General features: G+C 50.4%; 1 protein-coding gene across 1 annotated transcript in view; it reads left to right on the forward strand.

The window, feature by feature from the left end:
• Positions 1–5,784: 5,784 nt before the first annotated feature.
• Positions 5,785–23,342, forward strand: part of LOC140207374 (high affinity nerve growth factor receptor-like) — a 39,581-nt gene continuing 22,023 nt past the window's right edge. Inside the window, exons 1-7 of the mRNA XM_072275919.1 lie at positions 5,785–5,800; positions 7,527–7,767; positions 9,026–9,094; positions 13,158–13,312; positions 21,268–21,410; positions 22,033–22,161; positions 22,860–23,238. Of these exons, the coding sequence (XP_072132020.1) occupies positions 5,785–5,800; positions 7,527–7,767; positions 9,026–9,094; positions 13,158–13,312; positions 21,268–21,410; positions 22,033–22,161; positions 22,860–23,238 (1,132 nt within the window). The remainder of the gene's footprint in view (positions 5,801–7,526; positions 7,768–9,025; positions 9,095–13,157; positions 13,313–21,267; positions 21,411–22,032; positions 22,162–22,859; positions 23,239–23,342) is intronic.

Here is a 23,342-nt window from a genome sequence, read left to right on the forward strand (position 1 = left end):
CCATAAAATCTCTCTCTTCTCGCCTTTATCTTTCACACTTTCCTCTCTATTTCCCTCTCCCTCTTTCCATCTCCGTCCTCTCTCCCTCTCTCCCCCCATCTCTGATATTTGAGCCCTCTTCTCCCTTCTGTCTCTATCCCTCCCTCTTCCTCTTTCCCCTATTTCTGCCTTTCTCTATCTCTGTCTCTCTCCCATTCCCTGTCACTTTCTTTTCCCCTCCATCTCTACTCTCTCTCTCTCTCTCTCCTTCTCTTTCTGTCTCACTCCCGCCCTCCCTCTTTCCCTCCCTGCTTCCCCTCACTCTCTCTCGCCGAGAGGCACCCCCTGTGTTCCTTTGGGGAGCAGAGAATGGACTGCTCTCTCTGTCCCAGGACCCTGGTTTGGTTGATGCTGCTGCCTCTGTTGTGCCTTTGGAATGTGGCCGCCTGTCCCACCCACTGCAAGTGCTCCCCCACCTCGGTCGAGTGTGCTGAGGCTGGCGCGGGTGAAGGTTTTCCCTTCTTGGACCCAGACGAGAGAGCCAACATAACTGAGATGTGAGTACAGCTTCCCCCTCCGCACCCAGATCCCCATCACCCTCAGACCTACACCTCCCTCCCCCCACACCCGGCCTCCGTGGTTCTCTCTAGGTAGCGGCCTTGCACCAGCAGGCTATTGCCCCTAAAACCTCACCCTGGAGACAGGCTGGTCGACTGCAGGAGGCAGCACAGTTGCTCTCCTCTGACCAGCAACACCATGGTCCCTGCAGCTGCAACAACGCAGGAAGATGCCTGAAGTTGCAACAGGGTGTCCTGATCAGCTGGGGAGGAACAGGGGTCCCACAAAGGTTGTAGGAGTGTTCAGGAACGAGCACGTAGGGCAGAGAGGCTGGGAGGATAAGGAAGAAATTCCAGAGCTTGGGACCTGGACGGTTTAAGGCAGGGCTGCTGGTAACAGAGCAGTCAGATCAGGTTAATAAGGAGGTTGAAATCAGAGGAGCAGAGAGGATGGAGATGAGTATTTGAACCAGAGATAGGGAGGGGTGTGGGGATATAGAGATCTGGACCATCTCCGTAACTCCCTCTGGCCTCTACTCCCCTCCCCATTGATGTGACCCTCCCCAGCCCCTACAACCCTCCTACTTTACGAACACCTTAACACAATCCAGAGAGAGGCAATCTGCCAGGGTTCCTGCTCACCATCACTCTCCGGTTCTCTGTGACCCGACTTCACTGGGGTCTAGAGGGCTGAACCCCTCTCTCCAATGGGAAGGAAGTGGGGGAAAGAATACACCAGCCTTTTTTTTCCTGTGTCCTGAGACAATTTTCTGTCACCTCCCTTCACCCACACACCAGGGAATGACGAACCCCCCACTTACCCACTGCTTGTGGGATATGGGAGAGGACCCTCTCCTCCTCTTCAGTTCATAGTTCATGGGTTCACGGGTCACCTCCATTCCCTGCTCACCCCTAGATTAGTAGCCCCAGTGCTGTCAACAGCTGGCATGGGGCAGGCGGCTTGCCAGATGAGCAAACCCAGGGGATGCCCCTTACAGGAGGAGAGGCCACTAAGCAGGCCTTCACATGCTGACACTACATGCCACTACAGCAGTCTCCCCAGGGTCTCGTCCAGCTTCAAGAGGAAGCAAGCAGGAGGTTGTACTTGGGGCTGGAAACGTGTGTCAGTGCGTCCAGGCAATTATGCATGTGCGTGTGTGCGTGTGTGTGTGTGTGTGTGTGTGTGTGTGTGTGTGTGTGTGTGTGTGTGTGTGTGTGTGTGTGTGTATACATGTGTATATTTATGTGCATGTCATGTGACTGCATGTGTTTGTGTATGAATGTGCATGTGTGACGTGACTGCATGTGTTCATGTGTATGTCATTGTGTACGTTAGTATTTGTATGGGTGTTCAGATTCAGATTTATCTATGACATGTACATCGAAACTCAAACGACATTTTTCACTGCATGTTGACAACCAATACAGCCTAAGGGTGTGCTGGAGAAGACTGCACTGTTGCCACACATTCCAGCAGCAACATAGCATGCCCTCAATGTTCAGCAGAACAACATCAATGACAAAAACAACAAAAACTCTCCTCTGTGTGTGTGTATCATTTATCACAAATCTGCATGTATGTCTGGATGTCCGTATGTGCTCTGCCCATCAGTGCATACGTATGTGTGCGTGTGCATGGCTTCGTGTGTGTGCATGGCTGAGACAGAGAGAGAGACTTGTGTTCCAGGACACATTTCTGCATATGTGTGCCTGCAATCATATGTGAGTAAGCACATGTGCTGATCAAAACGTTCACCACTGACTGTGGGTTTGGGAGAGCCGAGAAGCTCGGTGCGGTGTTCATCAGGGTGGGGGAGGGTTCACTGAACAGCGTCACTCCCCACCTCTGATGTCCATGTTTCTTACAGATACATCGAGGGCCAGGCTGGCCTGAAGCACCTGACTGCATTCGACCTGGAGCACTACAGCAAGCTCAGGAATCTGTGAGTGACCACATGGTGTGCAGCTCCTCACCTGGCCAGGAGTAATGATCCCTCACCTGACAGGGAGGTGACATTCCATCACCTGGTCGGGAGTAACGATCCCTCACCTGACAGGGAGTGACAATCCATCACCTGGCCAGGAGTAATGATTCCCTCGCCTCACCAGTTTAATAGACCCTCACCTGGCTGCAAGTAATGATCCCCTCACCTAGCCAGTATCATAGTCCCTCACCTGACAGGAAGTAATGATCCTCACTTGGATGGGAGTAATAATCCTTTACCTCACCAGTATTGTAAGACCATAAGACTATAAGACACAGGAGCAGAATTAGGCCATCTGGCCCATCGAATCTGCTCCGCCATTCAATCATGGCTGATTCTTTTTTTTTCTCCTCCTCAACCCCAGTTCCCAGCCTTTTCCCCCCGTAAGCTTGATACCGTGTCCAATCAAGAACCTATCAATCTCCGTCTTAAATTTCTCTGCATCTTTGTTTTGAAAGGGCACCCCCTATCCTGAGGCTGTGCCCTCATGTCCTAGACTCCCCCATCATGGGAAACATCCTTTCCACATCTACTCTGTCCAGGCCTTTCAACATTCGAAAGGTTTTAATAAGATTCACCACCCCCCCCCCATCCTTCTGAATTCCAGTGAGCTGCAGACCCAGAGCCATCAATCGTTGCTCTTATGATAACCCTTTCATTCCTGGAATCATCCTAATAGTCCCTCACCTGGGCTGGAGTACCAGATCCGCATTGCCTGAGAGTTTTAGTTCTTCAGAGATGGCAATGTTCAGGAACCTCGGACGACAAGAGATGTTGCAAACTTAGAATTTTTTACGAAGGCCAATAGAATGCTCGCCTTTATTAGTCAAGACATTGAGTTCAAAATGCAGGAGGTTATGTTGCAGCTTTATAAAACTATAGACAGGCCGCAACTGGAGTACTTCATGCATTTCTGGTCACTCCATTCTAGGAAGGATGTTGAGGCTTAGCAGAGGGTGCAGAAGTTTACCAGGACGCTGCCTGAATTAGAGGGCATGTGCTATATGGAGAGTTGGACAAACTTGGGTTGTTTTCTCTGGAGCAGCGAAACCTAAGGGGAAATCTGATGGAGGTTTATAAGATTCTGAGGGGCAGAGATAGAGTAGACAGACAATATCTTTTTCCTAGAGCTGAAATGTCTAATACCAGAGGGTGTGCATTTAAGGTGAGAGGAGGTCACTTCGAAGGAGATTTGAGGGGGCAGTTTTTTTTTTACACAGAGAGTGGTGGGTGCCTGGTGCCTGGGTGCACTACCTGAGGTGGTGGTAGAGGCAGATACATTGGGATATTCAACATATGTTTAGAAAGGCCCGTGAATATGAGGAAATTGAAAGGATATGGACATTGTGTAGGCACAAGGGATGAGTTTACTTGGCCATTTGATTGCTAATTTAATTGGTTGAGCACAACATTGTGGGCCAAAGGACCTGTCCCTGTGCTGCACTGTTCTATGTTCTAGTCAAAGAGCAAAAGGAAATATATGTGCAGTAGGGAGCTGAAACTGGACAGAATATAAACTCAGGCAGAGTTTCATAAAGAATTAAAGCGCCTGGGAAATGTCTTTGGATCATGGAAAAATCCCAATACACTTTATATATGTGTTAAAAACAAAAGGGTAATGACGGAGGGGTAGGGCCACTCAGAGACAGAGGAGGAAATGTATGCCTGGGGCTACAGGAAGTAGGTGAGATACTGAACAAGACTCACCAAGGGGGAAGGGTGGAAAGAACAGCAAAATCAATCTGTGGCATTTGAATAATCTAGGGCATGTTGAGATCAAAAAAAGAGCTGGTATTGGGTCTATTGAAGAACATTAAGGTGGAGGAACCCCCAGGGCCTGATAGCATTCATCCCAGGCTATTGAGAGAGGACAGAGAAGAGACTGCTAGGGCTTTGACAGAAATCTTTGTGTCCTCTTTAGTCACAGGTGAGGTCCTAGAATCCAAGGGAACAGTTTATTTGTTTAAGAAGGGCAACAAAGATGAACCAGCAAATTACAGGCCAGCAAGCCTCACTTCTGTGGTAGAGAAGTTATTGGAGAGAATTCTGGGGGATTGAATTGAGTCACGTTTGGAAAACAATGGTATATTAGGGACAGTTGGCATAGCTTTTTGTGGGGCAAGTCTTGCCTGAAATTTGGGGGAGGTAATAAGGATGATTAATGTGCTAAATTCAAAGTAAATTCAAAATCAAAGTACATACAGTGTATGTTACCATATACTACCATGAGATTCATTTACATGCAGGCATTTACAGGAAAGAAAATACAATAGAAGTTACGAAAAAGTATACATAAATGACTGACAAGCAACCAATGTGCAAAAGACAACAAATTGGCCAATAAAAAAATAAATAAGACGGAGAACACGATTTGTAGAGTCCTTGATAATGAGTCTATTGGTTGTAGTATCAGTTCAGAGTTGAGTTAAGTGAAGTTATCTACAGTGGTTCTGGAGCCTGATGTTTATAGGGTAATAACTGTTCCTGAACCGGGTGCTGTGGGTTATAATGCTCCTGCACTTCCTAGATGGTGGGGGTTTTTGATGATGAATGCTGCTTCTTGTGACAGCACTCCATGTAAATGTGCTTAATGGTGGAATGGAAAAGTACAGCTGACTGTACATTTTTCCACAGATGCTGCCTGGCCTGCTGAGTTTCTCCAGCATTTTGTGTGTGTTGCTTGGATTTCCAGCATCGGCACATTTTCTCTTCTTTGGAATGGTGGAGTGAGTTTTTTTTTTTGTTATGGACTGCAGAATCCACCAGTTTTCCATTCCTGGACATTGGAGTTTGCATACCAAACAGGATACTCTCCACTGTGTATCTAAAGAAGTTTGTAAAAGTTTTAGCTGACATACCAAATCTATGCAAACTTCCAAGAGAGTAGGGATTCTGTCAAGCCTTCTTTGTGATGAGGGTAGGGAAGGCGTTTGTTAAGGTTCCAAGTGGTAGAATGATTGAAATTAAGGAACATGGCTCCACAGTGATCTAGTAGTTTGGATTCAAAGTTGGCTTATCCATGGAAGACAGAGAGTAGTGATGGAGGAGTGTTATTCTGGCTGGAGGTCCATTCCCAGTGATGTTCCACAAGGATCAGTGCCAGGACCTCTTTCATTTGGGATATACAGTACAGTATATAAATTACTTGGATGAAAATGGAGATAGGATGATGAGTAAGTCTGTGGTTGAAACAACATTTTGCAGAGTAATGGACAGTGCAAATTGGTTGTCAAAGGATACAGTGGAATATAGACCAGTTACACATGGAGCTTAATCCAGGTAAGTATGAGGAGTTGCACTTTCAGAGGCCAGGTGTAAAGGGAAAGTACACCGTTAATGGCAGGACTATTAACAGTGTTGATGTACAGTGAGATCTTGAGGTCCAAGTCCATAGCTTCTCGAAAGTGGCTACACAAGTGGATAGGGTGGGAAAAAGGTCTACAGAGTACTGAGTATAAAAGTCATTGATTGGGGTACTGAGTATAAAAGTCAGGATGTCATGTATAAAAGTTTGGTTAAATCACACTTAGAGAACTGTTTATTTCTGGTTCTCCTCATTATAGGAAGGATGTAGAGGATTTGGAGAGAGTCCAGAAATAGTTCTCCAGGATTAGAGGACAAACTTGGGTTGTTTTCTCTGCTGCGGCAGAGGTTGAAGGTATATCTGGTAGACGTTTATAAGATTACGAGGGGCAAAGATAAGGTAGACAGCAAGAATCTTACCTTAAGAGTAGAAAGGTCTAGAGAACGTGCATTTAAAGTGAGAGGGGGAAGAGTTTCAAGGAGATGTATGGTAAAGTTTTTTACCCAGAGAGTGATGGATGTCTGGGACAGGCTGCCAGGAGTAGTGGTGGAGGGAGATAGATGATGGTGTTTAATGGATATTTAGACAGACACAAGAACAGGCAGGAAATAGAGATATGGATCTGCAGTTCAAATTAGCTTCATGGTTGGGCTGAAGGGCCTGTTCCCATGCTGCCCTGTGTCACTGTCCAGGAGTGGTAGTTTCTCCAGTAGCCACAATAGCTCCTCTTTCTTCTTCAGGGAGTAACAGGATGATCCAGAACAAAGGACATCCTAGAGTGAAGGACTGTGTCAAAGAGAGATGTTCCAGAGTGACAGAGACAGACTATGGTGGAGTGATATCACAATCAGGATCAGATTCAAAATCAGAATCAGAAGCAGGTTTATTGTCATTGACACACATCGTAAAATTTGTCGGTCTGAGCAGGACAGTGCGATACATAGAGATCATTCAGAATTACAACTAAAAATACTTTTAAAGTAAATAGTGCAAAAAAAGAGAGCAAAATAGCAAGCTTGAGGCTATTTCAAAATCTGACGTTGGGGGGAAGAAGCTGTTCCTAAATTGTTAGATGTGAGTTCCTGTATCTCCTCCCTAATGAAAAGAGGGCCTGCTCTGGATGGTGAGGGTCCTTAATGATAGATGCTGCCTTCTTAGGCATCACCTTTTGAAGTCCTCAGTGGTGGGGAGGCAGGTACCCATGATGGAGCTGGCTGAGTTTAGAACACTCTGCAGCTTTATCTGGGCAACGGAGCCTCCATATGCAGGCAGCGATGCAAACAGTCAGTATGCTCTCCACGGGACATTTGTAGAAATTTGACTGAGTCTTAGGTGATACATCAAATCTGCTGAAACTCCAAATGAGGTCTAGCCACTGGCATACCTTCTTCATAATTGCATGAGTACACTGGGCCCAGATCAGACCCTCAGAAATGCTGACACCCAGGAATTTGAAGCTATTCACCTTTCCAGGGCTGACCTCTCAATGTGTGTTCCCTCGACTTCCCCTTCCTGAAGTCCACAATCAGTTCTTTGGTCTCACTGATGTTGAGTGCAAGATAAAAAGGTTCTGACAGTCTGGAGTTTCAGAGGGTGATGAGACATGATGGGCGACAGGTCAGCAATGGGTCAAGAGTCTCAGTGGCCAGATGGGGTACGGGTAGGCCATTTCTCCCGATTAATGGGCCCATTGCTCCTCAGTCACTGTTACTGACCCTGGCTCGCTCCAGTGGAGCAATCACCTGCCCAGGCTGATGGCTGATGACAGCTGCACCCAGAATCAATCTGTACACTTTGACTCTGTGGACCTCGGGCGAGGATCGAAGGGGCTCCACTCTAATGCCTACACTCCATCTCTATCCCCTTCCAGAACAATCACTGACACTGGATTGGAGGACATCGATGTGAATGCCTTTATCCACAGTCCCCAGCTTCAGTACATGTGAGTACTGCCATCCTGGGGCAGGGAGGGGGAGGAGGGAGGATGGGAATTAGAGAGTGGAAGACAATGGGAGAGGGATAGAGAGCAATGAAGTGGGAAAGAGAGAGGGGGGAAGAGAGAGTGGGGTGGGGGAAGAGAGAGGTAGGTGGGGGGAGAGAGGAGGGGAGGGGAAGAGAGGAGGGAGGGGAGAGAGAGGTGGGGAGGGGAGAGAGAGGTGGGGAGGGGAGAGAGAGGTGGGTGAGGGGAGAGAGAGGTGGGGAGGGAGGAGGGGTGGCAATGGGGAGGGAGAGAGATAAAAATCAGTGGCAGAGGGAGTGAGTAGGGGGTAGTAGAGAAAATCAGTGTGGAGAGGATGATCCAAGATGGTGACTGGAACTAGCAGTGTGTGTGGATTTGATGTCCATTCCCGGAGAGGTGAAGAGTGTCTCCTTGCCCTCCCCACAGCTGGCTCCACCGATGCTGGGCAGCCAGTGCTAATGCCCCCTGGGGCAAACTCCAGCTCCTCGAGTTTCCAGTATTTATTTAGCTGATCCATATTTAATCCTGCTTAGTCGTTAGCTGCTAATTGAAAATCAATAAAGCTTTCAGCTGCCGTCATTAACAGTCCCGGACTGCTCACTGAGACCTACTGACCCCTCCCTCCTCCCGCACAGGCACCAACTCCTCTGACCATCCTCACAGGGAACAGACCCACTGCACTTGGGCTTGGTCTGTGTCAGAACTCTCCTCCTGCTCTGTCCCATGTCCCTCGATCCCCGCTGCTGAATCCCTATCATACAGCACCACCAGCCCCCTGCTCTCCCTTCCCTGTAGCTGCTGTTCGATCATAAGCAATTAGAGTGGAATTAGGGCCATTCAGCCGATCAGGTCTGCTCTGCATTAAATCATGGTTGGTTTATTATCCCTTTCAACTCCCTTCACCTGCATCCTCCCCGTAACCTTTGATGTCATGACTAATCAAGAATCTATCAACCTCAGCTGTAAATATACTCAATGACTTGGCCATTTGTGGCACAGAGTCACCACTCTCTGGCTACCGAAGTTTCTCCTCATCTCTGTTCCAAACCGATGTCCCACTCTTCCAAGGCTGAGCCCTCCTCAGAGAAGGTGGATCCCAAATACCTCAGCCTCTTGGACATGAGGTCACTCCAGAATAGGGCGCCAAAGTCTGAAGGGAGAGTTGGTGTGGAGGGGTGGGATGAGGGTTTTTACACAGTTCAAAGTAATTCCAATTCTTTAATTACACCCTTCCCCCCAGAAATCTGTCATCGAATGCACTCACCTCCCTGTCCTGGAAACACTTCCAGTCTCTCAACCTCACTGAGCTGTGAGTATCACTGGCATCCTGATGGATTGTATCCACCACCCCTCTCAACGTCTCTCCCCCTCGCAAGTCAATCCACCTCCTACTCCCCTCCCCTTCCCATCCCTCTCCATTTCTTTCCCCCCACCATTCCTCTCCCCTCGCCCACTCCCTCTTCCTCTCCCACTCCTCATCTCTTCCTTCTCCCCTGCCCCACTCCTATCCCCTCCATTCCATCTGTCTCCTCCCCTTCTCATCTACATCCTTCCCTCTATCCCTCTGCACCCCTCCCCATCCCAGCCCTCAACCCATTCACCTCTCACTTCCTCTCCTCCACTCCCTCATCCCTCTTCACCTATTCTCTCGACCCTCCCACTCTCCACCTTCCCTCACACACTGCCCATCCCCCACTCCCTATCCCTCCCTCCTGTCTTCCTCTCCCACTCTCCTCCTCCACTCATCCACCCTGCCTCACCCCTCCCTCCTCTCAATCCCACCCCCCCCTCCCCTACCCCTCCCATCCTACCACCCCTCCATCCCACTCCCCCTCTCAACATATCCCTCCCGCCCTCCCTTCCCACTCCCAACAACCTCTCCTCCCTCCCCACCCTCCCACACTTCCATCCACCCCTCACCCCTCCCCTCATCGACCTCCCTTTCCTCTTCTCCCCCTTTCTCCCTCTCACTCTTCCCCTCTGTTTCTTTCCTCCATTTCCTCATTCCCCTCCCCCTCCTTTTCCTTCGTCTCCCCCTCCCTCTCCCCACTCCCTCCCATTCCTCCCTCCCTGTTCCCCACTCCTTTTCCTCACCCCGCTATTTCCCTCTCCTGTCCCTTTCCCTTTACCCTCACCCTCACTCTCACTCCCTCTGCCCCCACTCTCACCCTTTCCCCTCCTCCCTCGCCTTCCCATCATTCCCTCCTTTCACCAGGTATCTCTCCCTTTCCACCACCCCCCCTCCGACTCCACTCTTCTTCCTTTCCTCCCCGCTCCACTGTCCCCCCCACTCACCCTCCCCTTCGCTCTGTTTCCTCCTTCCTCTCCCTTCCCTCCCTTTCTCCCTCCCCACTCCCCCTCCTTCTCCACATCTCCTCTCCCTCCCCCATCCCCCTCCGATTCATCCCTCCATTCCCTGCAACCTTCCTCACTCCCTTCCCCTCCTCTCCCTTTTCAACCTCTCCCTCTCACTCCTTTTCCTCCCTCCCTCTCTCACGCTCCCCAACCATGCCTTTCCCATTCCCTCCCTTTCCTCCCACACCCACACTTCCCTCTCCCCCTTCCTCCCTCTCCCCCTTCCTCCCTCTCCCCCTTCCTCCCTCTCCCCCTTCCTCCCTCTCCCCCTTCCTCCCTCTCCCCCTCCCCCTTTCCCTCCCTCTCACACCCTCCTCTCTCAATCACCCCACTATCCTCCCTATCCTCCCACACTTCCCTTGCTCCCCCTCCCTCCTTTTCTCTCTCCTTCCTGCCCTTTCCTCCCTCTCCCCCTTCCTCCCTTTCACCCTCCCCCTTTCCCTCCCTCTCACACCCTCCTCTCCCAATCACTCCACTATCCTCCGTCTCCCCACTCTCCTTCCCTTGCGCCCCGCTCTCCCTCCCTTTCCATCATTCCCCTCCTTTCACCCAGTATCACTCCCCCTCCAACTCCACTCTCCTTCCCCTCCCTCTCTCCTTGTCCCCCCCACTCACCCATCCCTCTCCCCATCTCCTCTCCCTCTCCATGCCTCCTCCCTGCCTCCCTGCATCCCTCCCTTCCCCCACACCTCCCTCCTCCCCTCCCTCTCCTCCTCCCCTCCCTCTCCTCCTCCCCTCCCTCTCCTCCTCCCCTTCTCCGACTCCTCTACTTCTCCCTCACCTCCTCTTCCTCCCCCTCCCTTTCCAACCTCCTCTCCTGTTCCCCCATCCCCTCCCTCTTCCCCTTTCACTTCTTCCTCTTTCATCCCTCCACTCCCTTTACCCATCCCCCTCCTTCCTCTCCCGCTCCCCTACCCTTAATCTCTCTTTTCCCCCACTCCTTTTTCTGCTCTTCCTCGCCCACCCTTTCCCTCTCCCTTTCCTCTCCACTTCCCTTCCACCCTCACACCCCCTCCCTTTTCCCACTCCTCCATACCCCTCTCCCCTTGCCTCTCCCTTCCCCCTCCCCTTCCACCCCCTCCATTCATCCCTCACCATTACCCTTCCTCCCCCTCCCTCTCTCTTTCCTCCCCCTCCCTCTCTCTTTCCTCCCCCTCCCTCTCTCTTTCCTCCCCCTCCCTCTCTCTTTCCTCCCCCTCCCTCTCTCTTTCCTCCCCCTCCCTCTCTCTTTCCTCCCCCTCCCTCTCTCTTTCCTCCCCCTCCCTCTCTCTTTCCTCCCCCTCCCTCTCTCTTTCCTCCCCCTCCCTCTCCCCTCCTGCCCTTTTCCTTTCACTCTCTCCCCCCCTCTATTTCCCTTTCATCCCACTCTCCCTCCCTTTCCCATCATTCCCCTCCTTTCACCAGGTATCACTCCCTTTCCACCACTCCCCCTCCCCTTCATCCCTCTCCACCTCCTCCTTTCCCTCACTCCCCTCCCCTTTCCTCCCTCTCCCCTCCCCTTTCCTCCCTCTCCTCTCCACCTCCACACTCCTCTCACTCTTCTCCCTCCTCACCCACTCCTCCCTCCTGTCCCTGTACATTTCCTCCTCCCTCTCTCTCCCCTTTCCCCCTCCCCTCCCCTCCCCTCCCCTCCCCTCCTTCCTCTCCTCTCCCACTTTCCCCTCTGTTACTCCCCATCCCTTCTTCCCTCCACTCCCTGCCCCTTTCCTCCCTCCATTCCCCCTCCCCTTCACTTCCCTCCATTCCCCCTCCCCTTCACTTCCCTCCATTCCCCTCCCCTTCACTTCCCTCCATTCCCCCTCCCCTTCACTTCCCTCCATTCCCCCTCCCCTTCACTTCCCTCCATTCCCCCTCCCTCTTCCCTTTTCACCCCTCCCCCTCCTCTTCCCCTCCCTCTTCCCTTTTCACCCCTCCCCCTCCTCTTCATCTCCCCCTGCCTTTCAACCCTCCCCTCACCATCTTTACATCCGCCCCTCCCTCCCCTTTCCATCCCGCTTCCTCTCCTCCCCTTCCTCTTCCTTTCCAACCCCTCCCTTCCACCCTCTCATTTCCCTCTCCCATCCTCTCTCTTTCCTCCCTCCCCCTTCACCCGTCCTCTCCCTCTCCCTCCTTGGCCTCTCCCCTCTCCCTCTCTTTCCTCCCCATCTGCTCCCTCTCCCTTTCCTCTCCCTCTCTGCACTCCCCTCCTTTCCCTCTCTCCCCTCCCCCTGCCCTCCCCTCCCCTCCCCTCCCCTCCCCTCCCCTCCCCTCCCCTCCCTGTACCTTGCCTCCCTTTCCATCACTTCCTCTCCCACTCCTCTTCCCTCGCTTCCCCCATCCTCGCTTCCCCCACCCTCCCTTTCCCTATCACCCTCCCTTTCCCTATCACCCTCCCATTCCTTCTCCCCCACTCCCTTTCTCACTCCTTGCCCTCCCTTTCCCTCTCCCTTTCTACCCTCCCCCTCCCTTTTCTCCACTCCTTCTCCCTTCCCCTCTCCCCCTCTCTTCCTTTCCCCGTTCCCTCCTTTTCCACCCCTCCCCTCCCACTCCACGCCCCTTCCTTTCTCTCATTCTCCCTCCCTGTCTCCCACTCCCCTCCCTTTCCACTCTCTCCTACCCCTTTTCTCCCTGCCCTGCCCCTTTCCTCCCTCTCCTCCTACCCCCCTCCCCCTCCTTACTGCCCTTCCCCTCCCCATCTCCATCTCCCCCTCATCCCTCTTCCTCTCCCTACACATCCCCTGTCCTCCTCCCGCTCCCCTTCCCCTCACTGACTCCCTCTTACTCACTTACCACTCCACTGACTACCCCCGCACTCACTAATCCCCCACTGAACCCCCTCATTCACTTGCTGCCCACTGACCTCCCTCAACACTTACCACCTCCACTGACCCCACCCTTCATTCTCCTTCCCTTTCACTCCCCCGCCCACTCACTAACCCCCATTCACTCCCTCCATCCCACGCCACTCACCCCCACTCCCCTCCAACTCCCCTACCCCTACCCTCACCCTCCACTCACGGTCTCTCTTGTCTCCACAGGGCGCTGCTGAGAAACCCCCTGCGATGCTCTTGCGCGATTGGCTGGCTGCGTCTGTGGCAGGAGCGCGGGCTTGCGGCGCTGGCCAATCAGAGCCTGAGTTGCCGGGGGAACGACAGCAGTGTGAGATTGGAGTCGCTGCTGCTTGTCGACTGCGGTAAGCGGCGCCGGGACCGCCGGGCCGGGGGGTGGGATGGAAGCGGTGATGGTGACGGGCCCGCCCGGGGGAGTGTGTGGCCGGTGTAGCAGGAGGTGGAAGGGTAGATCGGGCGGCAAACCTCAGAGTGTGTGACATATGAACAGCAAGATCCCACAGACAGCTGCGGAGACACCAGGAAGACAATTTCGCTGATATTTTCCGATCCTCAGTATGCCCCCTCACTCTGTGACTGCGAGGGAAAGGGCGGAGGAGAGGGAAGGGTGGCGACGGGTGATATATGGGGAAAGCAGCGAGGGAAGAGAAGAGGAATCAAATGAAATCATGAAAATACTGAAAAATGCAATCAAATCACTAGAACGGGGTGACATAGGGTCGGAATGTGCTGAATCGTTGTGGGTAGAGCTAACGAACTGCGAGGGTAGAAAGACCCTGACAGTACAGGAACAGGCCATTCGGCCCACAGTGTTGTGTTGAACCAGCTAAAAAGCAAATCAAAAACACTTAAACCCTATAATCTCCTATCTACGCCATGGCCATATTCCTCCATCTTCCTTACATCCATGTGTCCATCCAAATGTCTCCGAAAAGCCTGTAATGTATTTCCCTCTGCCACCGTATCAGGCAACACATTCCATGCAACCATGACAACCATGAGCAAAAAACTTACCCTCACATCCCCTTTGAACCTACCCCCTCTCACCTTCAATGCATGCCTTCTGGTATTAGAAACTTCAAACCTGGGGAAACAGATACTCTATGTCCACTCTATTTGTGCCCCTCATAATCTTGGAAACCTCTATCAGATCTTCCCTCAGCCTCCGGCACTCCAGAGAAAGCTGCCCAAGATTATCCACCCTCTCTTGATATCATATTTCCTCTAAACCGGGCAGCATCCTTGTAAACCTCTTCTGCACCCTCTCCAAAGCCTCAACATCCTTCCTAGAGTGGGGCAACCAGAACTGTACTCCAGATGTGGCCGAACAAGAGTTTATATTACAAAGTTGCAACTTAACTATTTGACTTTTGAACTCAATGCCTCAACTAATAAAAGCAAGCATTCCATAATCCTATTGACCAGTGTAGCCACATTTCAAGGAGTTATGAACTTGCTCAGCAACACTGTTATGGATCTTGCCCAGTGTACTGTCTCGTTGCATTTGCCCTACCGAGGTGCAATGCCTCACGTTTATCTGGGTTATACTCCTCCTGCCATTTCTCAGCCTATATCTGCAACTGATCTATATTGCGATTTATTCTTCGTCAGTCCTCTACACTATCCACAACTCCACCACTCCGCAAATTTATTAACCCACCCATTTACATTTCATCCAGGTAACTTAAATTCATCACAAACAGCAGAGGTCCCACAACTGATCCTTGCAGAATTCCACTTATTACAGTCCTACAGCTCGAATAAGTACCTTCAACCACTACCCCATCTTCTATGCACAGGCCAGTTCTGGATCCAAAAGGCCAATTCAAGGTAGACCCCATGCACCTTAACCTTTTGGATTAGCCTCCCATGAAAGACTTTGTCAAATGCCTTTCTAAAATCCATGTAGACAGCATCCATTACCCTACCCTCATCAATCTCTTGTCAGCTTGTCAAAAACTTCAATCAAGTTGGTAAGGCACAACCTGCCATGTACAAAGCCATGCTGGTTCTCTAATTAGGTCATGGGTTTCCAAATGCTCATATATCCTATCCCTAAGAAATTTCTCCAGCAATTTCCCTTCAACTGATGTGAGACTCACCACCTATAGTTCTCAGGATTTTCCCCTGTTCCCTCCTTAAACAAAGGTACAACTTTAGCCACTCGCTAGACCTTGCCTGTGGCTAGTGAGGACATGAAGATAGTGATCAAGGGCCCAGTAATTTCGTCTCTTGATTCCTCAATAACCTGGGGTCAATCCCATCAGGCCCTGGGGACTTTTCCACCTTAATATTCATTAGGAGGCCCAACACTTCCTCCTCCTTGACCTCTAAATGCCCTGATACACTCATCAATGATCTCTTGGTCCTCCATATCGCTTTCATTAGTAATTACTGAAGCAAAGTGCTCATTAAGTACCTCACTCATGTCCTCTGCATCCAAGCAAATGTTCTCCCCTTTATCCTTGAGTGATCCCACCCCCTCCCTAGTTATCCTCTTGTTCTTGATGTATGTTAGACTGAATGCCTTGGGATTCCCCTTGATTTTATTTGCCAAGGACTTTTAATGGCCCCTCCTGTCTTTCCTAATTCCCTTCTTTAGTTCTTTTCTGGCTTCTTTATGCTCCTCACATGCTTCATTTGATACTAACTTCCAAATCTTTACATACTTTTCCTTTCTCTTCTCAACTAAATTCATCACCTCTCTCAACATCCATGCCAGATTTCCTTCTAACAGGAGCATACCTTTCCTGCACTCTTTGCAATTGATCTTTAAACACCCTCCACATGTCTGATGTGGATTTGCCAGAGAAAAGATGTTCCCCATTAATGCTTCTTAGCTCCTGGCTAATGCCCTCGTAATTTGCCCTACTCCAATATAAAACTCTCCAACAAGGGCCATACGTAACTTTATCTACAGCTATCCTGAAAGTTCAGAAATTGTGGTCACTGTTTCCTAACTGTTCATCCACTGAAAGGTTGGTCACCTGACCAGACTTATTAACCATCACTACATCCAGTACAACCCTTCCTCTCATTGGACATCTACATATTGATTCCTGGATATACTTAACAAATTCTGCCTCATCTAAACCCTTTACTCTAAGTAGATCCCAGTTTATATTAGGGAAGTTGAAATCAGCCAAGACAACAACCCTATTATTTTTACACATTTCCTTAATCTGATAACATATCTGTTCCTCAATGTCCCGGTGGCAATCAGAGGGTCTGTAGTACAATCAGTGTGATTACACCCTTCCTGTTCCTGAGTTCCACCCAAATGGACTCGGTGTCTGACCCCTCCATTGTGTCTCCCCTGAGAGCAGCTGTGATATTGTCCCTGATCAGTAGTGCAACTCCCATCCCAGCCCTTTCTTTAATTTCTTTCACTAAAATTTTGAAAACTTGGTACATTAATCATATATTCATGACCCTCTCTCAAGAAAGTTTCAATCATGGCTACAACACCGTATTTCCATCTACTGCTCTAAGTTCATCACTCTTACCTATAATACTCCTAGCATTAAAATATACACACTTGAAACTGTCCAACCGATCATACCTGTTGTTTTTGATTTTGCCTTTCAAAAATTTCCCTGACATCTACTTTCTGGTCCAATCCTACCCTTACTGACCTGGGATTCCGGTTCCCAGCCCCCTGCAAAACTAGCTTAAAATCTCCTGAGTAGCACCAGCAAACTTACTGGCCAGGATACTGGTTCCCCTCCACCTCAGGTCCTGTCCCCTGCAGCATTCATTCATCCATACTATCATCCCATTCCGACCTACACTAGCCTGTGGCACAGGGAGTAATCCAGACTTTACAACCTCTGAGGTCCCTCTCTTCAGCTTCTTTCCTAACTATCCACTCACTACATAGGACCTCTCCCCCACCCCCCACCCCCATTTCTGGTTATGCCATTGGTGCCATAAGTTATATACAGACCCCTAAACAGTAGCAAGAATGTGGTCTACAAATTGCAACAGGAGACAGAAAATGCATACCAAAAGAGCAATAGTCCAATAGTCATGGGGGGATTTCAATATGCAGGTAGATTGGGAAAATCAAATTGGTGCTGGATCCCAAGAGGGGGAATTTTAGAATGTCTACAAAGTGGTTTTTTAGAGTAGCTCATGGTTCAGCCCACTAGGGAGATCAGCTATCCTGGACTGGGTGTTGTGCAATGCATCTGAATTGATTAGAGAGCTTAAGGTGATCACTGAGGGGTCAGTGATCATAATATGATAGAATTCACCCTGCAATTTGAGAAGGAGAAGCTAAAGTCAGATATATCAGTATTACAGTGAAGTCAAGGGAATTACAGAGGCATGAGAGAGGAGCTGCCCAAAACTGATTGGAAAAGTACACTAGCAGGGATGATGACAGAGCAGCAATGGCTGGAATTTCTGGGAGCAATTCAGGAGGCACAGGATATATACATCCTAAAGAGGAAGAAGTAGTCTAAAGGCAAGGTGACACAACTGTGGCTAACAAGAGAAGTCAAAACCAACATGAAAACCAAATAATAGAGCAAAGGAGCTGTAGTGTATCAAGCTTCAAATTCCTTGGTGTCCACATTTCCATTGATCTCACCTGGTCCCTGAACTCCTCCATCCTGATCAAAAAGGCGCAACAGCGCCTTTATTTCCTGCGGAGCATCAAGAAAACTCACCTCTGTCCCAGGATACTGACGGACTTTTACTGCTGTACCATTGTACTCACCAACTGCATCTCAGTGTGGTATGGCAATTGTCCCGTATCGGACCGCAAAGCACTCCAGCAGGTGGTGAAAACTGCCCAGCGGATTATCGGCACCCAATTGCACACCATTCAGAACATCTACTATAAATGCTGCCTGGGCAGGGTGAAAAGCATTATCAAGGATGTGTCTCACCCTAACCATGGACCTTTTACTCTTCTCCCATCCGGTAGGCACTACAGGAGCCTCCATTCCCGCACCAGCAGGCACAGGAAGAGCTTCTTCCCTGAGGCTGTGACCCTGCTGAACCTCACATCACAGTGCTAAGCAGTATTGCACCCATATTGTACTGTCTCACTACTTTTATATTTGTGTGCTGTAGCACTTACTTTTTATTTGCAGTTATTTTGTAAATAATACTATTCTTTTGCACTTCCAGTCAGATGCTAATTGCATTTCATTGGCTTTGTATCTGTACTCGGCACAATGACAATAAAGTTGAATCTAATCTAAAAATTAGTAGGAAATTAGAGGATTGGGAAGCTTTTAAAAACTAAGAGTCATCAAGAAGGAAAAGATGGAATATTAAGGTAAGCTAGCCAGTGATTTTAAAGAGGACACCAAATGTTTCTTCAGATACATAAATTGTAAAAGAGAGGCAAGAGTGGATATCGAACCACTGGAAAACTATGCTGAAGAGGTAGTAATGGGGGACAAGGAAATGATGGATGGACTGAATAAGTATTTTGCATCGGTCTTCACCATGAAAGACACAAGCAATATTCCAGAATTTTGAGAGTATCAGGGGGCAGAAGTGAGTGAAATTACCATTACTAGGGAGAAGATGCTCAGGAAACTGAAAGGTCCGAAGGAAGATACGTCACCTGGACCAGATGGCGTACACCTCTTTTCAAAAAGGTGGCTGAAGAGATTGTGGAAGCATTAGTAACGATCTTTCAAGAATCAATTGATCCTGCCATGGTTCTGGAGAAATGGAAAATTGCAAATGTCCCTTCACTTTTCAAGAAGCAAGGAAACCATAGGCCAGTGACCTCAGTGGTTGGGAAGATGATGGAGTTGATTGTTAAGGATGTGGTTTCAGGGTACTTGGAGACCCTTGTTAAAATAGGCCATAGTCAGCATGGTTTCCTTTCCTTCTGTTGGAATTATTTGAAGAAGTAACAAGCAGGATAGACAAAGGAGAATCAGTGGATGTTGTGCACAGGGATTTTCAGAAGACCTTCGACAAGGCGCCACACAGGAGGAAGTAGAGGGGCTGCAGAAGGACTTAGACAGATGGCCTATTCTCCTAATCTGTCTAAGTCCTTCTGTAGCCCCTCTACTTCATCAAGACTACCTGCCCCTCCACTTGTCTTTATATCATCATCAAACCTTGCCACAAAGTCATCAATTCCATCAGCCGAGTCGTTGACCTATAACAAAAAAAAGTGGTCCCAACACAGATGCCCGTTGAACACCACCAGTCAGTGGCACCCAAACAGAAAAGGTTCCCTTTATTCCCACTATTTACCTTCTGTCAATCAGAAAAATGCTTTCTCTATGCTAGTAACTTCCCGTAATACCATAGGCTCTTAACTTGTTGAGCAGCCTCATGTGGCACCTTCTCAAAGGCCTTCTGAAAATCCCAATAGAAGATGGAATTCAGTGGCAGATGGAATACAGTGTAAGGAAGTGTATGGTCATGCACTTTGTTAGAAGAAACAAAAGGGTAGACTATTTTCTAAAATGGACAGAAAATTCTGAGCCGCAAGAGGACTTGGGAGTGTTTGTGCAGGATTCCCTAAAGGTTAATTTGCAGGTTGAGTCCACGCTGGAGGAAGGCAAATGTCATGTTCACATTCATTTCAAGAGGACTAGAATTTAAAAGCAAGGATGTAATGTTGAGGCTTTATAAAGCTCTGTTTCAAAGGAAGGTCATGAAAATGATTCTGGAATTGAAAATGCAAACACAAGGAAATCTGCAGACGCTGGAATTTCAAGCAACACACATAAAAATTGCTGGTGAACGCAGCAGGCCAGGCAGCATCTCTAGGAAGAGGTACAGTTGACATTTCGGGTCAGGACGAAGGGTCTTGGCCCGAAACATCGACTGTATCTCTTCCTAGAGTTGCTGCCTGGCCTGCTGCATTCACCAGCAACTTTTATGTGTGTTGCTGGAATTGAAGAGCTTGTTATATCAAAAGCATTTGGGCTCTGGGCTTCTACCCACGGGAAATCAGAAGAATGAGGGCTGGGGGATGACCTCATTGAAACCTATGGAATGTTGAAAGGCAATGACAGAGTGGATGTGGAGAGAATGTTTCCTATGATAGAGGAGTTTAAGACCAGAGAACACAGCCTTAGCATAGAGGGCAGTCCTTTTATAATAGAGATGAGGAGGGATTTCTTTAGCCAGAGATTGGTGAATCTGTGGAATTTGTTACCACAGCTGGCTGTGGAGGTCATCATTAGGTATATTTAAAGCAAAGTTTGATAATTCTTGATTAGAAGGCAGGAGAAAGGGGCTAAGAGAGAAAATGGAGCAGCCAAATTCTGCTCCTATATCATGGTCTATGGGAAAAAATGGGAGGAAGGTGAGAGAGGAGAAGTAATGGAGGGGAATGGGAGGGGATAGGGAAAGGTAGGGGAGTGGAAGGGGGAAAGTAGAGAGGTGGGAAAGGGAAGGGGAGGAGATGGGGTGTAAAGATGGAGGGGTGTGGAGGGGAGGAGGAGAGGGAATGGGGAGGTGAAGAGATGGGAGAAGTGAAGGTAGAGGGGAGGAGAACGGTGAGAGAGAGGGGAGAAGGGAAGGGGAGGGGTGGAGATGAGGGAGAGGGAAGGAGAAAGGGGGAGGAGGAGGTGGGGAAAGTGAAGTTGAAGGGGGAGAGGAGGGTAGGAGAGGAGAAAGGCTAGCGAGAGGGGTGACGGGAGGGGAAGAAAAGGAGGAGGGAGATGGATGGTGAAGGGGAGGAGAGGGACGGTGAAGGGGAGGGAGAGGGGAGGAGGAGGGGAGAGTGGGGAGAAGGGGAAGTGAAAATGGAGGGGAGGAGAGTAGAAGGGTGAGAGAGGGAGAGAGGGATAGAGAAGAGAGGGAAGGAGAAAGGCAAGCGAGAGGGAAGGTGAAGGGGAGGGAGAGGGGAGAAGAAGGGGAGAGAGAGAGAAGGGGGAGGAGAATGGGGAGGAAGAGGGGTGAAGGAGGGAGATAAGTGGAGAAGTGGAGGGAGAGGGATAAAGGGGAAGAGAGTGAGGGATGGGAAGAGAAGGGAGACAGAAGAAAATTTGAGGAGAACGGAGGGGGTGGGGAGGAGAAGGAGGAGAGAGGGAAGAAGGGGAGGGAGGAGGAGGCGAAATGGAGGGAGGGGAGGAGAAGGGGAAGTAAAAGAGTGTGGAAGGGGAAGGGAGGAGGAGCGGGGTGGGGCATGGGGACAAGAGTGGAGGGGACAACAGTTTGGATCCAGGAGGAATTGTTACGGCAGACATGATGAATGTAATTGCGGGGTGACTGCGGTGTGTATGGTGATAGTACTGTTTGGCTGAGTGGTCTTCTCCCTCCCCCACTGACCTCTGGCACCATCCTGGTGGTGACCTTTCCCCTGCAGATGTGGCGGAGGCTGTAATCAACGCAGAGAACCTGACAGTGAGGGAAGGAGAGAACCTCACCCTCCTGTGTCGTGCCTCGGGTCTGCCCCCTCCCTCTGTCCACTGGCTACTGGAGAGGGTCAGGTCCCGCTACTCCCTGCAGGTGAGAACAATGAGGTTCAGATTTTGAGGACTGGGTGTTGTGGTGGGGTCATTGTTGTGGAGGCGTTTTGCATTAGCTGTTAGGGGGCAGAATTTTGACTTGGCACACATTCTGGAGGTTGGGTTAGGGCCAGTTTTGGGGTGTATCATTGGTTGGTTGAGATATTGGGTATGGTTGTTTGGATGTTGGGAAGGGGGACTGATATCAGTTGTTGACATACTGGATTGGGGTGTTGACGTGTTGGGTTGGTTTGCAAATGAGCTGGGGTGTTCCATAGGGATGTCGGGGTGTTGGGTTAGGGTGTTAATGTGTTAGGTTGAGGTGTTGGGTTGTGATTTTAGGTTGTAGCGGTGGAATTGGGGTGTTGAGTTGCCGTGTTACATTGGGCTTTTGGGGTGTTAAACAGGGCTGTTGGGTTGGGGAATTGGTGTGTTGTGATAGGATCATTGGTGGTGTCAGAGTGAAGATTGGGGCACCCAGGCTCTGTGGTGGGGGGACTGGTGTGCGGGAGTGTTGATGGGGAACAGACATCTGGGCGTGGCGGGGCAGTTGCTGTGGCAGGAACAGGCTCCATCCCCTTCCGGGGTCCTGACTGAACAAGGTACCCCTGCTCTGACCCCAGGTGGATGCTGCTCGGCCGCAGGAAGCAGCGCTTATCCTGATCAACGTCGACCCCGAGGAGAATGGCAACACCCTCAGCTGCTGGGCAGAGAACATGGTGGGGGCCACAGAGGTCTCCCTCACTCTCTCAGTGTTGTGTAAGGGAACACTCCTCCCCCATTCTCTCTGCCCCCAATCCCCAACACTGCCCACCCCCTCCATTCCCCCATCCCTTCCCCATGCCTCCCCCAACTCTGCCCCAATCCCTCCTGTCTCTCCAATCTCCCCATTCTGCCCTACTCCAGTTCCTCCCTCCATTCCCCCATTTCCCCTCATCTGTCTCCTGCCTTGTTCTCTATCACCCTTTCTCTCTTATCCTGAGGGCGATGAAGGTCACCTCCAACTGTCCTGACCTTTGACCCCGATGGAGTACAGAGACCTTTGAGCCCCTCGGAATGCGTTGAAATCTGATAGCCCTCAAGCTTTTCTGACCCCTTACCCCTCAGACTGCACCGACCTTTGAACCTTGCACCACATTGACCTATAACCCCTGAGAACATGCTGTTCTCTGCTATCCCTTGGTTTCTGTCAATCTGTCAGCCCCCTCAAATGGTGCTATCTATCTATCCCTTGGGCAGCACTGACCCCTGACCCCTCGTGTGCTTGTACCCCACTGATTCCCCCTTGGACCTCACAGTCATATGACCACCACCCCCCCTTGGATGGTGCTGACCCATCAGACCATGCTGCCCTCTGACCTTTCCTTGGAGCACACTAACGCCTGACTCTCTGGTAAGGTGCTGACTTCCAGCCCTGGGACTGTGTTAACCTCTGACAGCCCTGAGACAGCGCTGGTCTCTGACCCCTGAAGCTGTGCTGACCTCTGACCCTGCCCCCACAGATAAGCCGGAGATCCTGAGCCTGTCAGACGCCGTCAACCACCACAACTGGTGCTTCCCGTTTGTGATGCGCGGCAACCCCCGGCCCCGCACCCGATGGTTCCACGGCCCCTTCGAGCTGCCCAACAGCCTCATCAGCTGGACCACCATCTACGAGGAGGCCCCCAACGAGGTGCACGGCTGCCTGGAGCTGGCCAGTCCCACCCACTGCAACAATGGCAACTACACGCTGATCATCGAGAACCCCCTGGGCAGCGCCCACGCTTCCGCCCAGGGACACTTCATGGACGGGCCGCTCGACATCTGCCTCAGCGAGCCCACCACCCCCGGTGAGGAGCAGGGAGGGGGGAGGGAATTGGGGAGGGGGGAGGTTGGAAGTGGCAGCAAGCCCCAGGGAAGCATGGAGTGGTGGGAAGGGGGAAAGGAGGAAAAG

This window comes from Mobula birostris, chromosome 2 (assembly GCF_030028105.1).
Source record: "Mobula birostris isolate sMobBir1 chromosome 2, sMobBir1.hap1, whole genome shotgun sequence".
NCBI classification, from domain to species: Eukaryota; Metazoa; Chordata; class Chondrichthyes; order Myliobatiformes; family Myliobatidae; genus Mobula; species Mobula birostris.